We start from the raw sequence: 16,009 nt of genomic DNA, 5'->3' as shown, positions 1-16,009 counted from the left end.
ATGTTTAGGTGCCTCAGGGTGGGGTTTCAAAGGTGTCTAAGTGATATAGGAGCATAAATGTAATTGGCTTCACCTACATGCAGAATCAACGAAGCTACATAAGATGTTTTTTTCCCTTTAAACAAAGCCCACATCCAGATCACTGTTAGACAAGAGAGAAAACTCCAGGGGCATTAGGGTTATTATAACAAAACACCTCAACATCCATTTTAAACAAAGTGTTTTATTAGCTTCTGTAGCAAAAGTTTAGTCAAATAGGCCAAATCCCATGTCATCATCAGATTCCTCAGACTCCTCCTTCTTCTCTTCTTTCTTCTCCTCAGCTGCAGAGAGAAAAGTTTTAAACAGTGTTTACTCATCTGGGAATATTTACAGTACATTTTGGACATTGCAGGTGTGAAGAGATCCCAAAACACGCTCTCTTCATGGAAGCATATCTTCCAATTAAATGGACACAAGTCACCCCTTTAAGTTTCAGCCTCCATATCTACTCTGTGCGGTGCTAACTGATTCAGTTTCTTTTTAACCTATAAGTTTAAAGATTAAGTGCCAAATTTTGCCTTCAGAGACATGCACAACTCTCAATTACATCCACAGGAGTTGCATGCACATACCTGAGGGTCCATTTTGGCTCTATAGACTTAAACCAGAACAAATTAATGAAGGTGAGGAGCAAGCAACTGTGTATAACTCTTACTGATTGGCTGGTTTTAACTAACCGCCTTCTCTGTACCCCACTTTAACAGTTCATTCCCAGGTACAGTGCAGAGATTGTCTTCAGCACTAAACTATGTCAGTCAATATTTCAATCTCAGGACAAGAAGCCAAACTACAATAAAAGAAGGAAAAGCTTCCTAAATTTACATGATGGGAATTAAGGCACTAAGATTTTAACGTATACTCACCAGCAGCAGGTGCAGCAGCAGGAGCAGCAGAACCTGGTCCAGCTGAGACTGCTACAGCTCCACCAACTGGCATGCTGGCAAGTTTGCCGTTACCTGTAAGGAACAAAAGGGTGGAGAATAGTAATTAAGCACTCAGAGTAGACCTGGCCCTGCAAATACTGCAACGTGCAGAACCAAAGTTATGTAGTAAGATGGCACCTAGTTAATATGGTATATGGACACGTCTATGAGAAAAACATAAAAATACATAAGGGATGTGATTACAGGCTAGCCTCTGACAAATTAACCCACACTAGCCACTTGCAAGGAACAACAAGGTGCCGGATATTTTTGTTTGTTTAAAATACAGCACATTCTACAACAAGATTCCAGAGTTTAAGACTGAAACACTGGGCAGCTAGCCTACCAAAAAATCAACCTGGTGTTGACAATAGTTTTGGGCAGAATTTTTTTGACTACAAAATCCCCCAAAGCTCTCTAAATCCATATTAAAAAGACATCAACAGCAAGCAAACTTTACCAAAGAAAGAAAATCCTTCGAGAAGAGCATTTCCAATATGACCTCTGCTAGGTCCTGTCTAGTCTATATTGTCTACAATGTGCTACAACCTTGGACTTCGCAGGAATGCAGCATTGTTTGGGAATATGATTAGATTCCCATGTATAGAAGAAGACCAAACAACATTTTAGCTATTCCAAGGAGTACTGTGTAATAACCAGGCCCCTCCAACACAGTAGGAATTACATTACAGATGGGGACCTTTGAGATTAGTGAACTCACTACTGCTTAATGTCTCCAATTTCTGGAAAGTTAGCTCTCTGCCTTTTCCCTTGTGAATACTGAGATTCCCTCTGCTTTCAAAGTTTTCAAGTCTTTTTGCTTGTACTCCATTTCTAAGAATCAATTTCTAAATAATTCCTTAGAATTTCAGATTCCTATAACTAGCAAAATAAACATGTTTTATAATCATGTCAGATATTCTAGGAAGCCACATACAGCAGAACCTCAGTTACAAACATCTCAGGAATGGAGGCTGTTTGTAACTATGAAATGTTCATAACACTGAACAAAACATTATGGTTCTTCTTTCAAAAGTTTACAACTGAACACTGACTTAATACATCTTTGAAACTTTACTATGCAGAAGAAAGATTCTGCTTTCCCCCTTTTTTTTTTAAATAGTTTACGTTTAACACAGCACTGTACTATATATTTTTTTGTTTCTTTGTTTTTTATTGGGTCTCTGCCGCTGCCTGATTATGTACTTCTGGTTCCAAATGAGGTGTGTGGTTGACTGGTCAGTTCGTAACTCTGAGATTCTACTGTATTTCTAAAATAAAATTATTCCATCAGCAGACAACTGAATCATTTTAAGTCTCTGCATGCATAATGGCTCTCTCAGGTCTTTATACAACATTCACAGAAGTATCTAATAGCTGCTGTACTTACTGACAATCATTAATGCCTGATCCTGTGAGCACTTAGGCATGTGAGTAAAGTTACAAAAATAGCTGCTTAAGTGTTTGAAGGAATGGGGATTAGAAGGAAGAGAGCTTTGGGTTATCTAAAAACAACGTATTTGGTCAGAGCAAAATATTCCACAAGTGGAACATTCAAATTGTTGTGCCTTTCTAAATTCATATTTATTAATTTTGCACTGAAAATAAAATGTGATTTTTCACTTCAGTGTTCTCTCTCAATAAGATTTATCATTTCTAGGTCTCCCTGAAATAAAGAACAGAAGGCGTGTGAACGAAGTGTTTAGTTCATGAAGTGACTTCTCTGCAAAAGAAAGTTCAAGAACACAATTGGGTAAACCAAGAACTACAATTTAGAATGCTAAAATCTGGCTCATTCTCTCACCTAGCAACATGTCCAGAAAACTCTTGTTATGAGCAGACTAACTGTAAACTCATATTTAAGAGCACTTTCCAGTTTAATCTGGTCCACAAGCGAAACCTAGCAGGTACTGGCACTGACCTGCAGGAATTAGGATGGACCCCTACCCATTATATGATTTATCCCAATTTGTATCTTAATTGAGAGCCCTCTAAAGCAAGTCTGATTTAATGAAGAAAAAACAAAATGAGGAAAACACAAAATCTGGTAATTCTCTGCCATTAAGGATCTTTAAATTAGTGACTGAACTAGAGAGGCAATCATCATAAATGTCACCCCCATGCCAACACCATGAGATTTTACTTACCCTGAGCAATGACATCCTCTATATTTTTTCCGTTCAGTTCACCAATAACCTAAGGAAATTACAAAGTATTAAAACAAATTGTTTGATAAGCTGTTTTAAAAGTTTTTCAATCAGGTTTCTGTGCAATACCACCTAACCAGCTGCTTGTAAGATTCCATCTTGCCTTATTTCTCAGGAGAAACAATGAATAAAGGTTTTTTAAAATAACTTATTTAAAATTTAATTTTAAATTGACAACCTATGTTAAGACCTAAACTTATGATCTATTAAAATAATTATAAAAATAGTATTAAAGTAGTACATGTTTGCTGTTGAAGTTTTAAAGAAAGTCAACCCACTGAACTGGGGAAAAGCACTGGTTAAGCACCAAGAACCAGAGTTTGTTGAAGTGTTAAACCAGATTTTGACAGCAGGAGCCTCTCTACAGAGAATATTTTCTTCATTTCACTTTATTTCCCTGGTTCAGTTCAATGACTAGTTCATTTAAAGTTAAGAAACCAATTGGGAGCTGAAGAAGCAGGAAAACTTGTTTTCTTCTTCCAATCAATGAACAAAAGTTAAGTGTGATTATGAGATCTGCTAGTTCTAAAAATAAGGACACAGTGACCAGAAATAATCAGTTCAATTCAACAACTATAGATAATATTTCTTATGTTTAATAAATCAGTTTTAACTGCAAAACATGTTTTGATAAACTTTCTTCCTTAGGTATCAAGCACATTCAAGATAGTTTTATTTTATCAAAAATTAAATGCTTTGTGCTTTTTTTTTTAAACTGAATTTTAATTTCCATCCAAATAGAGCCACAAGTAAAAAATTAATCTAGTAATTAAGTGTCATTCATCATTTTCTAACACAAAAAAGGTAAAAATAAATGCAAGTTAAGCTATATAACTGGTTATGTAAACATAGTGTGTCCACATAGATAGCAAAAAGCAGGACCAAATTTAGTATAAAAGCTATATTTAGTAGCAAATCAACATATTTCAATCTCTTTTTAGGAGAATAACCAAGAAGTATAAATACAATCCACTCTATAGGACACTGAAATCCAACAAGTCCACAGTTGGAAATAAAAGTATAAGTGTGCCATGAGATGAAAACTGAAGACTGACACACTGGAGCATCTGTGCTTTTCTGTAGTCATCTCCTCATGAAATCCATTTCAGTGAGTTCACAATGAATTCAGGAAGCTGACAGCAATAAAGAATATAGAAGCCTTCTACAAGTCACAAAACAGACCCTCTGCAATGGTTTGTTAAGGCATTTATGAGACTGATGCTGTACCCCCTTCTATGTGCATGCTTTGCAGCACGGGATCCTGAACCAGCATCCTAAAGTGCTGTGCGTTCCTCAGTACTCTGACCTATGCTAAAACCCAGCTGATCATTTCAGCTTTTCACTGGAATGGAAAATTTTACTATCAAAGTTGTAGTCCAGGCTGGGAAAGATTAAACAGGAAAACAAACTGTTACCATCTCAGAAACAAGCATTAAAGGTCAAGGGTGCTGCAGCTTCTCCAGGTGTGTTTCAGCTATTGGATAGCAGTGCAGGATAATGGAGAGTCACAAACCAATGTAAACAATGGAGGCAAGATTCTAAAGATAGGAACTGTAATGTCAAAAGTACATTGCAGCTCAGCGATAGCAACATATCTAAACAAGTATCAGGGGGTAGCCGTGTTAGTCTGTATCTACAAAAACAACAAGGAGTCTGGTGGCACCTTAAAGACTAACAGATTTATTTGGGCATAAGCTTTCGTGAGTAAAAACCTCACTTCTTCGGATGCATATCTAAACAACATTTTTCAACAACTAATCTCCTGCTCAAGTGAAGTATGCAATATATGAATTGTCATGTTTGTGTTTATTTATTCTGAAAGGTGCGTTTGAAGAGTCCTCTAGAGTTATATTGGAGTAAGATCCGGTCAGTGTTAACAAATACAGATAAGTCAATGATGACAAGAACAAATTCCAACGGAACATTGTGGGAAAGGGATGATCAGTGAAAGAGTTTATGAAGGCCCTGGAAACCATAATAAAAAAAAGTGTCAATTTGAAACACACAACAGAATAAGAACCTCTATTTCAGAGTGCAGAACTATATCCTAGTACTGCATGGATTCTGGTTGCACAGAACTAACCACTCTGTTGGTTGGCTTTCTGAAGATTACAACTATCCATCTGAAAAACCTAGTTTCCCCAATATCATCTCTCTTAATGTATCTCTTGTAATATGACACACAGTGTCTGCAAATAAGATGATTTCTTAGTGGAAAAAAATATTATAGAATTTAATCAACTGTTTTCTTTTCAACACCCTTTAAAACACACACAAAGAATGAAAGCTCCACCACATTGAGAAGTATTTAAATCTCCCTTCGCTGACACTAACCCTGCAGAATCTTGTCTGTTTTTTCCTAGATGTTATATCATCTGGGTATATCTCATTTACTTCCATGCCATTGCAGGGGTCTCAGACATTGGTCCACCTCAGTGTTTCCTATGCTCTGCATGTGGCACACAATAGTTTGTCTCCTGAGGGCTGTAATACTTTGGTCTAATTCCAGTTGTTAGGTTTAGTGTGCGAGTGGCCAGCTTGTATTAGTGGCCTCTGATATACAGGACGTCCAACTAGATGATATAGTAGTCTCTTCTGGCCTCAAACTCTATGTATGACTATTTGACTCCCTTCTCTTCATGTGTCAGTATAATAATGCCTGCATCTGCAGTTTTCACTCCATGCATCTGAAGTGGGTTTTTTTTTTACCCACAAAAGCTTATGCCCAAATAAATCTATTAAGTCTTTAAGCTGCCACCGGACTCCTCATTGTTTTTGTGGATAGACTAACATGGCTACCCCCTGATATCTGACGTATGTCCCTTGTAGCAGCGACAAGGACTTGTATGTTTTATGGAAAATGCGGTGTATACACTTGGCACCTCATAAATGTAATGCAATAATGTTGCCAGAAACTGGGAATGGGCAACAGGGATGGATCACTTGATGATTAACTGTTCTGTTCATTCCCTCTGGGGCACCTGGCATTGGCCACTGTCGGAAGACAGGATATTGGGCTGGAGGGACCACTCTTATGTTCTGCCTTTTGCGAGAAAAGTGTAACCCTCCACTAGAATTATATCCATTTATTTTGAGACCGTGCATAACTGCAAATTGAACACTATATCTCACTGGAATTTTTTTTTGCCACTGGCGACCACTAACCAGGCAACTACTAGCCTCTGATAAGAGCCATCAGGTAGACCCTGTTGTATGCAGTGTAGTTGTAGCCATGTCAGCTCCAGGATATCACCCAGCTGTCTCTTTAATTACAGAGACCTATCAGTTAGAAACAACTTGTATTAGCTCTGTCCAGTGAGGTTATTCAGTCTGAACTTTTGTAAATAAGAGAACCTGAGATCTACAGAAATGCTACGCCCAAATACTTTTTATTGGGCAATTGGCACTTGAGACCATAACAACATACATACCCATACTTGGAAAGAAACAAATATTTTTAATATCCCTTGGATTAATAAGATAAGATTCAGAGCCAAGTGAATACAGAAGTGGCTCCCATTTGGGTATTACACTATCAGTTACTGCATTGTCACCTTGTTCAGGCGTTCATCATCCGTCTCAATGCCTACACTGTCGAGAATCTTCTTCAAGTCCTTTGAAGCAGGGTTCTCGTTGCCCCCTAGGACAGCCAGAAGATAAGCTGCAACGTAACGCATTCTGAAAGAGAATTAAAATCTTTATTATGGAGGCTGTTACAGATTTTAGAAGCCAGGCACTTCTTCCCAGCTCTCTGGAGCCCTGTCCTAGCTACAAAAAAGAAAAAAAAGTGTGTTCTTAGCTTGAGTTAGCTAACAAGATAAAATCCTAGTGAAGATGAGGCAGTTTCCATGAGTTAGTAGATTGAGTTCTGGGAGAGCCTAGTCTAACTGCTAAGCTATATGAGAACTACAAATTACCTCATCTTCCCTAGAATGTTACCTCCAGTTAAGAACATACGTCCCCTCCTCACCCCCCCCCCCCATGAAGACAAGGCCTTAGAGAAGCTGTTAGTCAAGACAGTTGGTTTTAAGTGTCCTAAGATAAATGGCTTTTACCTAAAGCCACTATGAAAGTTAATATATACACTTCCAGCCAGTAATAGCGACATCATAGGATATGGGGAGAGAATTTGAGCAGGTAGCAACTTGGCACCTTTTTGAACGGAGCCCGCTGGGTAAGTGCCCATCGCAAGCTGAAAATACTGAATGTAGGCGGAGGGGCAGCTGGACATGTCCCTGGCAGGCGCGGCCGTGCGTCGGAGGGGCTCAGCGAGCCCAGGAGAGGGGGCTCCCCCAGCTGTGGGGGCAGGGGGCTACAAGGAGCTGTGCATAGAGGGGCAAGTGCATCAGCACGATGCTGATGGCAGAGGCGCCCCAGTGACCGCCCGGCTCCCTCCCTGGAGACCGCCCCCCACTTTGCTACGCCCAGGTTCCCCCCCCCCATTCACTGGGGTGCTCCCCCCGGCCCTGGGAAATCCCCCTCTGTAGCTTCCCCGTCCCAGTGGCGCCCCGCTCCGGGCCCAGCCCCACAAAATCCCGCCTCGCTTCGCTGCGATCCCAACCCCACAACGCCCCACGCCCGGCGCGGCAGGGCACATGGCCGCCATCGCTACTTCCTCCCCCACCCGGCTCCGCATGGTCTCGGCCCAGCCCCGCTCACGGCAAGGGCAGGAGCTCCGGGCGCGCCCATTAGAAGGAGGGGGGGGTCCCGCACACTTACTTCACCGAGTGGCGGTAGGACGGGAGCTGGACCTAGGGACGTGCACACGCTACGGCGGCCCGGCAGCTAAAGGGAAGGGGAAGGGCCTAGACAGCCCGTCTTCCTTTTTCCAACGCCCCACCACCCAGCTCTGCCATTGGACGAACCGAGACGGGTAGACAGCCAATGAGCAGTGAGATTGTTACTGGGGCTGCGGCCGCCATGACACTAGACGTTAAAGCAAAGCCCGGGGTGGGAGACACACCTAGGGGAGAAGCACAAGGCCTGCACAACATGCGATGCGATGGGGGGGGGTGAATAGCTGGGCTCGCTGTGCGGCCGCATGAGGTGAGTAGGGAAGCCAACAGCCGGGTGTTGGTTGGCTGGCCGGTAGGCAGGCAGGATATTGAAGGGGCCAGTGTGAGGCTGGACTCCGGAGAGTGAGGGTGAGCCAGTGGCAGGAGGTAAGAGACCAGGCAAGTGAGCTGGCGGTGGGGGAGGGGTGGCTAAGGTGGCGAACGGGGGGGGGGCAGGTGAGACGGACAGGTGTTTCTGTCACATGTAGCTGAAGAGACAAGGAGCGGGGGGGGGTAGGTGAGCTGGCAGGGGAGGGGTGGCTGAGGAGGCAAGCGGGGGGCCAGTGGTGGGGGGCAATTGGGAGAGAGGTTTTTCTGTTGCATGTGCAGCTGAAGAGGCAAGCAACAGGGGACGGGGGAGGGGGAAGGTGGGGAAGGAGGGTTTGTTTCCGTGGTGTGGGTGGCACTGGGGCGGGGGATGTTTGGGGGGGTGTAGCAGGGTGGTTACCCTGCTCCTGCCCCGAAGGGCTTAAAACAGCCCTGGGGGAGGGCTGTGGCAGGGGAAAAGCTGGGCTGATTGGGGAAGCTGCCTGCAGCTGGGCCATGTCCCAATCAGGCCCCAACTGGCCTGTATAAAAGGCTGTGAGCCAGAGGCCCAGAGGAAGTCTCCCTTGGCTTCTGGAGAAAAAAGGGCCTTTCTGCTAGGGAGCTGAGCAGGGTACTGGGAGTGGAGCAGGGCTGGGGAAGGTTAGAGGAGCTGGGGAGCTCCAGCCTGGAAACCCCCCAAGCTGCGGCCCTAGCTAAGGGCCTAAGACCAGTACCAGGGCTGCAGAGGGGCAGCCCAGCTACAGAGAGAGGCAGCAGGTCCAAACCCAACCTTGCCTGTGATGAGTGGCTTATACTGCACTCTGGCACAGGGGCTAGTTGCTGACTGGCAGTAGCCTTATACTGAGGTGAGGTGGGGAGAGGGTTGGGGGTTCCCCAGAGAGGGGAGACCTAGAGCCAGAGTGTGGGGGTATTGCCAGGGGGCAGCACGCCAGATCAAAGGGCACCGGGGTCTGGGAGGAACACGGGGCCAGCGGCAGCAGGACACTGGCCTGCAGAGGGCGCTCCAACGGCTGGATGAGCTAATTCCCAAGAAGACCAGCAGGAGGCGCCGCCTTACAGGAGTGCTGGGGGGGGGGTGTTTCGGCGGGGCTTGGGGGTTTTGGCCCTCGGCTATTTTCTTTGGAGTAATATGGCCCTTGCCGCTTTATGAGTTGTGCAGGCCTGATTGGGGGTGCCAAGACCTCCAGCCTGTGCTGGGTGAGGGCAGCACCGTGGTGCCAGGCCCACTGGGAACCTTCCCCTCACAGCCTGACAAGCTGGGGTGTAGTGGGGCTGCAGAGAGGGCAGAGCAGGGGGCAGGAGATTGCCCAGCACTCACTCCTTCCTGGCTGCCATACGGCAGCTCGACACACTAAGCGCTCACAACAACATGGTACACCTCCTCCCATGGCCGTGGTTTCCACAGCCAACGGCCCCGCATAGAGCGCTGGGGCCAATCCAGGCAGACGTGGGTCACCCCCTTGGCTGAGAATTGTAACAAAGGCTCCACGCACAGGAGGGCTTGGAAAAGACCCATTTTTATTTCCTATCCCCAGTCTCCTACCCAGGGTCAGGAAAAAAAAAAATCCCATAGCTGGGGTTAGTATCCACTGTATTCAGTGATAAGGAAGTTACACTCTTTCAAAGAGTTTCCCCCACAAGGAGGGTCCCTCCTCCCTTTTATTTTGAGAGACTAAATAGAGGGACAATTTCTAGTTTTTAAATATCTAGGTTTCCCATTCCCTTCTACATAAGAAAATTGCTGTGTTTCAGCTCTAGTTTGATTTCCCCCACCCCCACCCCAGATAGTTAGTCATGGCCTCTGATTCTCCCACTGGTAAATACACAGCCTGGTTTATCTCACAAAAAGTGGCCAGGAAGGGATCTTGAGAAGTCATCAGTCCAGCCCCTGATGCTGAGGCAGGAGTCCCAGGACCAAGTACGTTTAGAACATCCGCAGGTGTGTGTCTAACCTGTACTTAAATTTTTTCAGTTACAGGGATTCCACAGCCTCCATTGAAAGCCTATTTCAGTGCTTAACTACCATGATAGTGACAAAGGGCATGGCTTCACTGGCAACATTAAAGTGCTGCTGTGGCAGTGCTGTAATGTGGCATGTGCAGTTGCAGCACATGCTCTTCAAAAACAAACAAACAAAACACACATACACCTCCGCGAGCACGGCTCCCAGCGCTGGTGCACTGTCTACAGTGGCACTTTATAGCAAGTTTGAGCACTGAGGGGGGTGTTTTTTCACACCCCTGAGTGAGAAAGTTGCAGGACCAGTATAGACAAGCCTTAAGTGTTTCCTAATATCGAACCCATAGTATACTTAATTTCTGGAGACTGGATGGCTGAAGGAATTGTTGATAGGATAAGGAAGATTAGGTCTCTGCTTCAAATCCATCTTGAATTAGCAGTAACTGAAAATTCTCACCTCCTGATGGATGTGTGCAAAAAAAAGTTTGACTGTTTCTGGCCAATTTTCTAGCAGATAAGAATCCACGTAGCAAGAACTGTGGTCCATCATCATAGTTGGCAATCTTGGCAAAGAATCTAAGGACTAAAATAGGCACGGAGACTCTGTTATTAATATTGATATAACATGCAGAAGCCCCAGTTAAGGTTGAAACACAATGGTGGAAGTATTGCAGGGCAACTTATACTGCCACTGCTCATGCTGTACCTATCCTGAACACAGGAAATAATAAAACTGATACACAGTTATAAGTACTTCCAAGTTTCATGCTATTGGAACTAGGTGCCTCCTATAAGGAGCTCAGACACCGGACTATCTGACTGAAGTAAAGCTTCAGAAAAGCAACATGGTAAATTTAAAAAAATAAAAAAAAAAGTTGCCATGTGTATAACTTTGTCAGAATCATAGAGTTAGAAGGGGCTGCAAGGGTCAACCAGTCTAACCCCCTGCCAAGATGCAGGATATGTTGTGTTTAAACCATCCAAGACAGGTGGCTGTCCAGCCTCCTTTTGAAAACCTCCAGTGAAGGAGATTCCACAACTTCCCTAGGCAGTTTGTTCCATTGTCCTGCTGTTCTTACAGGTAGGAAGTTTTTCCTGAGATTTAATCTAAATCTGCTATGCTGTAAATTGAACCCATTACCTCTTATCTTGCCTTCAGCGGCAAGAGAGAACAATTTTTCTCCATCTTTTTTATGGCAGCCTTTCACGTATTTGAAGACCGCTATCCTGTGGCTATCTCCAAGATCACAAACCTTCCTGGAGGCACCGCTGAACCCATGTTTACCTTTGGACAGAAGGGGGGCGGGAACCATATGTCACCTGCATTTCCCAGATGGACAAACATTTCCCATTGCACAGCATTACAGTGGTGGCCCAAGGTATAGATGTGCTGCTCAGAAACCTGCAATTATAGGAAATCCTCCATTACTTGCTACTTACAAGTTGATAACAACATATGTGCCATGGTTAGACTGAGTCAGAACATGGTATTATGCAGAGTTAATATCTGTCTGATCCAGGAAGAACCCTCCAGTAGCAACTTGGGTTTGCAAAGTTTTTCTTTTTTCCATGACAAAGTTTAAAATGGAAATCTACCTCAAAAATAAAATTTTTTATTTTAGATTGAAAAGTTCAATGTGAAAATAATTTATCAAAGTTCAAACTTCACAAAACAATCTGATTTCTTCAAATAATTTGTCAAAACCAAGTTGACAAAGTGTTGCTTTGCCCAGTTCTAATTGCAAGAATAAACTTGCAACCTTACAATGTTTATAAAAAAGAAACAAGCAAACATTCATTTGTGAAAAGAAGAACAGGAGTACTTGTGGCACCTTAGAGACTAACAAATTTATTAGAGCATAAGCTTTCGTGGACTACAGCCCACTTCTTCGGATGCATATAGAATGGAACATATAATGAGGAGATATATATACACACATACAGAGAGCATAAACAGGTGGGAGTTGTCTTACTAACTCTGAGAGGCCAATTAATTAAGAGAAAAAAAAAAAAAAAAAAAACAAAAAAAAAAAACTTTTGAAGTGATAATCAAGCTAGCCGAGTACAGACAGTGTGATAAGAAGTGTGAGAGTACTTACAAGGGGAGATAGTCAACGTTTGTAATGGCTCAGCCATTCCCAGTCCTTATTCAAACCGGAGTTAATTGTGTCTAGTTTGCATATCAATTCTAGCTCTGCAGTCTCTCTTTGGAGTCTGTTTTTGAAGTTTTTCTGTTGTAATATAGCCACCCGCAGGTCTGTCACTGAATGACCAGACAGGTTAAAGTGTTCTCCCACTGGTTTTTGAGTATTTTGATTCCTGATGTCAGATTTGTGTCCATTAATTCTTTTGCGTAGAGACTGTCCGGTTTGGCCAATGTACATGGCAGAGGGGCATTGCTGGCACATGATGGCATAGATCACATTGGTAGATGTGCAGGTGAACGAGCCCCTGATGGTATGGCTGATGTGATTAGGTCCTATGATGATGTCACTTGAATAGATATGTGGACAGAGTTGGCATCGGGGTTTGTTACAAGGATAGGTTCCTGGGTTAGTGGTTTTGTTCAGTGATGTGTGGTTGCTGGTGAGTATTTGCTTTAGGTTGGGGGGTTGTCTGTAAGCGAGGACAGGTCTGTCTCCCAAGATCTGTGAGAGTAAAGGATCATCTTTCAGGATAGGTTGTAGATCTCTGATGATGCGCTGGAGAGGTTTTAGTTGGGGGCTGAAGGTGACAGCTAGTGGTGTTCTGTTATTTTCTTTGTTGGGCCTGTCTTGTAAGAGGTGACTTCTGGGTACTCGTCTGGCTCTGTCAATCTGTTTTTTCACTTCAGCAGGTGGGTATTGTAGTTTTAAGAATGCTTGATAGAGATCTTGTAGGTGCTTGTCTCTATCCGAGGGATTGGAGCAAATGCGGTTATATCTTAGAGCTTGGCTGTAGACAATGGATCGTGTGGTGTGTCCTGGATGGAAGCTGGAGGCATGTAGGTAAGTGTAGCGGTCAGTAGGTTTCCGGTATAGGGTGGTATTGATGTGACCATCGCTTATTAGCACAGTAGTGTCCAGGAAATGGACCGCTTGTGTGGATTGATCTAGGCTGAGGTTGATGGTGGGATGGAAATTATTGAAATCATGGTGAAATTCCTCAAGGGCTTCTTTTCCATGGGTCCAGATGATGAAGATGTCATCAATGTAGCGCAAGTAGAGTAGGGGCGTTAGGGGACGAGAGCTAAGGAAGCGTTGTTCTAAGTCAGCCATAAAAATGTTGGCATATTGTGGGGCCATGCGGGTACCCATAGCAGTGCCGCTGACTTGAAGGTATATATTGTCCCCAAATGTGAAATAGTTGTGGGTGAGGACAAAATCACAAAGTTCAGCCACCAGGTTAGCTGTGACATTATCAGGGATACTGTTCCTGATAGCTTGTAGTCCATCTTTGTGTGGAATATTGGTGTAGAGGGCTTCTACGTCCATAGTGGCCAGGATGGTGTTTTCTGGAAGATCACCGATGGATTGTAGTTTCCTCAGGAAGTCAGTGGTGTCTCGAAGATAGCTGGGAGTGCTGGTAGCGTAGGGTCTTAGGACAGAGTCTACATAACCAGACAAGCCTGATGTTAGGGTGCCAATGCCTGAGATGATGGGGCGTCCAGGATATCCAGGTTTATGGTAGCAAATATTTGCTACCCAAGATCCATAAACCTGGATATCCTGGACGCCCCATCATCTCAGGCATTGGCACCCTAACATCAGGCTTGTCTGGTTATGTAGACTCTGTCCTAAGACCCTACGCTACCAGCACTCCCAGCTATCTTCGAGACACCACTGACTTCCTGAGGAAACTACAATCCATCGGTGATCTTCCAGAAAACACCATCCTGGCCACTATGGACGTAGAAGCCCTCTACACCAATATTCCACACAAAGATGGACTACAAGCTATCAGGAACAGTATCCCTGATAATGTCACAGCTAACCTGGTGGCTGAACTTTGTGATTTTGTCCTCACCCACAACTATTTCACATTTGGGGACAATATATACCTTCAAGTCAGCGGCACTGCTATGGGTACCCGCATGGCCCCACAATATGCCAACATTTTTATGGCTGACTTAGAACAACGCTTCCTTAGCTCTCGTCCCCTAACGCCCCTACTCTACTTGCGCTACATTGATGACATCTTCATCATCTGGACCCATGGAAAAGAAGCCCTTGAGGAATTTCACCATGATTTCAATAATTTCCATCCCACCATCAACCTCAGCCTAGATCAATCCACACAAGCGGTCCATTTCCTGGACACTACTGTGCTAATAAGCGATGGTCACATCAATACCACCCTATACCGGAAACCTACTGACCGCTACACTTACCTACATGCCTCCAGCTTCCATCCAGGACACACCACACGATCCATTGTCTACAGCCAAGCTCTAAGATATAACCGCATTTGCTCCAATCCCTCGGATAGAGACAAGCACCTACAAGATCTCTATCAAGCATTCTTAAAACTACAATACCCACCTGCTGAAGTGAAAAAACAGATTGACAGAGCCAGACGAGTACCCAGAAGTCACCTCTTACAAGACAGGCCCAACAAAGAAAATAACAGAACACCACTAGCTGTCACCTTCAGCCCCCAACTAAAACCTCTCCAGCGCATCATCAGAGATCTACAACCTATCCTGAAAGATGATCCTTTACTCTCACAGATCTTGGGAGACAGACCTGTCCTCGCTTACAGACAACCCCCCAACCTAAAGCAAATACTCACCAGCAACCACACATCACTGAACAAAACCACTAACCCAGGAACCTATCCTTGTAACAAACCCCGATGCCAACTCTGTCCACATATCTATTCAAGTGACATCATCATAGGACCTAATCACATCAGCCATACCATCAGGGGCTCGTTCACCTGCACATCTACCAATGTGATCTATGCCATCATGTGCCAGCAATGCCCCTCTGCCATGTACATTGGCCAAACCGGACAGTCTCTACGCAAAAGAATTAATGGACACAAATCTGACATCAGGAATCAAAATACTCAAAAACCAGTGGGAGAACACTTTAACCTGTCTGGTCATTCAGTGACAGACCTGCGGGTGGCTATATTACAACAGAAAAACTTCAAAAACAGACTCCAAAGAGAGACTGCAGAGCTAGAATTGATATGCAAACTAGACACAATTAACTCCGGTTTGAATAAGGACTGGGAATGGCTGAGCCATTACAAACGTTGACTATCTCCCCTTGTAAGTACTCTCACACTTCTTATCACACTGTCTGTACTCGGCTAGCTTGATTATCACTTCAAAAGTTTTTTTTTTTTTTTTTTTTTTTTTCCTCTTAATTAATTGGCCTCTCAGAGTTAGTAAGACAACTCCCACCTGTTTATGCTCTCTGTATGTGTGTATATATATCTCCTCATTATATGTTCCATTCTATATGCATCCGAAGAAGTGGGCTGTAGTCCACGAAAGCTTATGCTCTAATAAATTTGTTAGTCTCTAAGGTGCCACAAGTACTCCTGTTCTTCTTTTTGCGGATACAGACTAACACGGCTGTTACTCTGAAACTATTCATTTGTGAGGACAGAACTGCACCTTAAATTTAGGAAGTGAAATAGAAAAAAAAAATGCAATGTTGATTAGTACATCTTTGTTCTTTGACAAGCCTGCAAATAAACCAAGTGCAGTTTTGCTCTGAAGCTGTAAAACTGCACTGTGGGGTTTATTCCTGCACTAAAAACTGGTCAGATTGGTTTGTGACCG

General features: G+C 43.8%; 1 protein-coding gene and 1 non-coding gene across 2 annotated transcripts; both read right to left on the bottom strand.

The window, feature by feature from the left end:
• Positions 1–203: 203 nt before the first annotated feature.
• Positions 204–8,002, bottom strand: LOC128837435 (60S acidic ribosomal protein P2). The gene is made up of 5 exons (XM_054028628.1): positions 7,892–8,002; positions 6,727–6,850; positions 3,113–3,161; positions 906–998; positions 204–323 (listed from the first exon to the last, which is right to left on the bottom strand). Exons 2-5 carry the CDS (start codon positions 6,847–6,849, stop codon positions 247–249), a joined length of 342 nt encoding a protein of 113 aa, XP_053884603.1. The 5' UTR covers position 6,850; positions 7,892–8,002; the 3' UTR covers positions 204–246.
• On the bottom strand, positions 2,776–2,908 carry LOC128837532 (small nucleolar RNA SNORA52). The gene has a single exon (XR_008444970.1). It is a non-coding gene; the product is annotated as a small nucleolar RNA SNORA52 (small nucleolar RNA).
• Positions 8,003–16,009: the final 8,007 nt, after the last annotated feature.

The sequence above is a fragment of the Malaclemys terrapin genome, chromosome 4 (genome assembly GCF_027887155.1).
Source record: "Malaclemys terrapin pileata isolate rMalTer1 chromosome 4, rMalTer1.hap1, whole genome shotgun sequence".
NCBI lineage: Eukaryota > Metazoa > Chordata > Testudines > Emydidae > Malaclemys > Malaclemys terrapin.
This window is presented reverse-complemented; position numbering and strand designations above follow the sequence as displayed.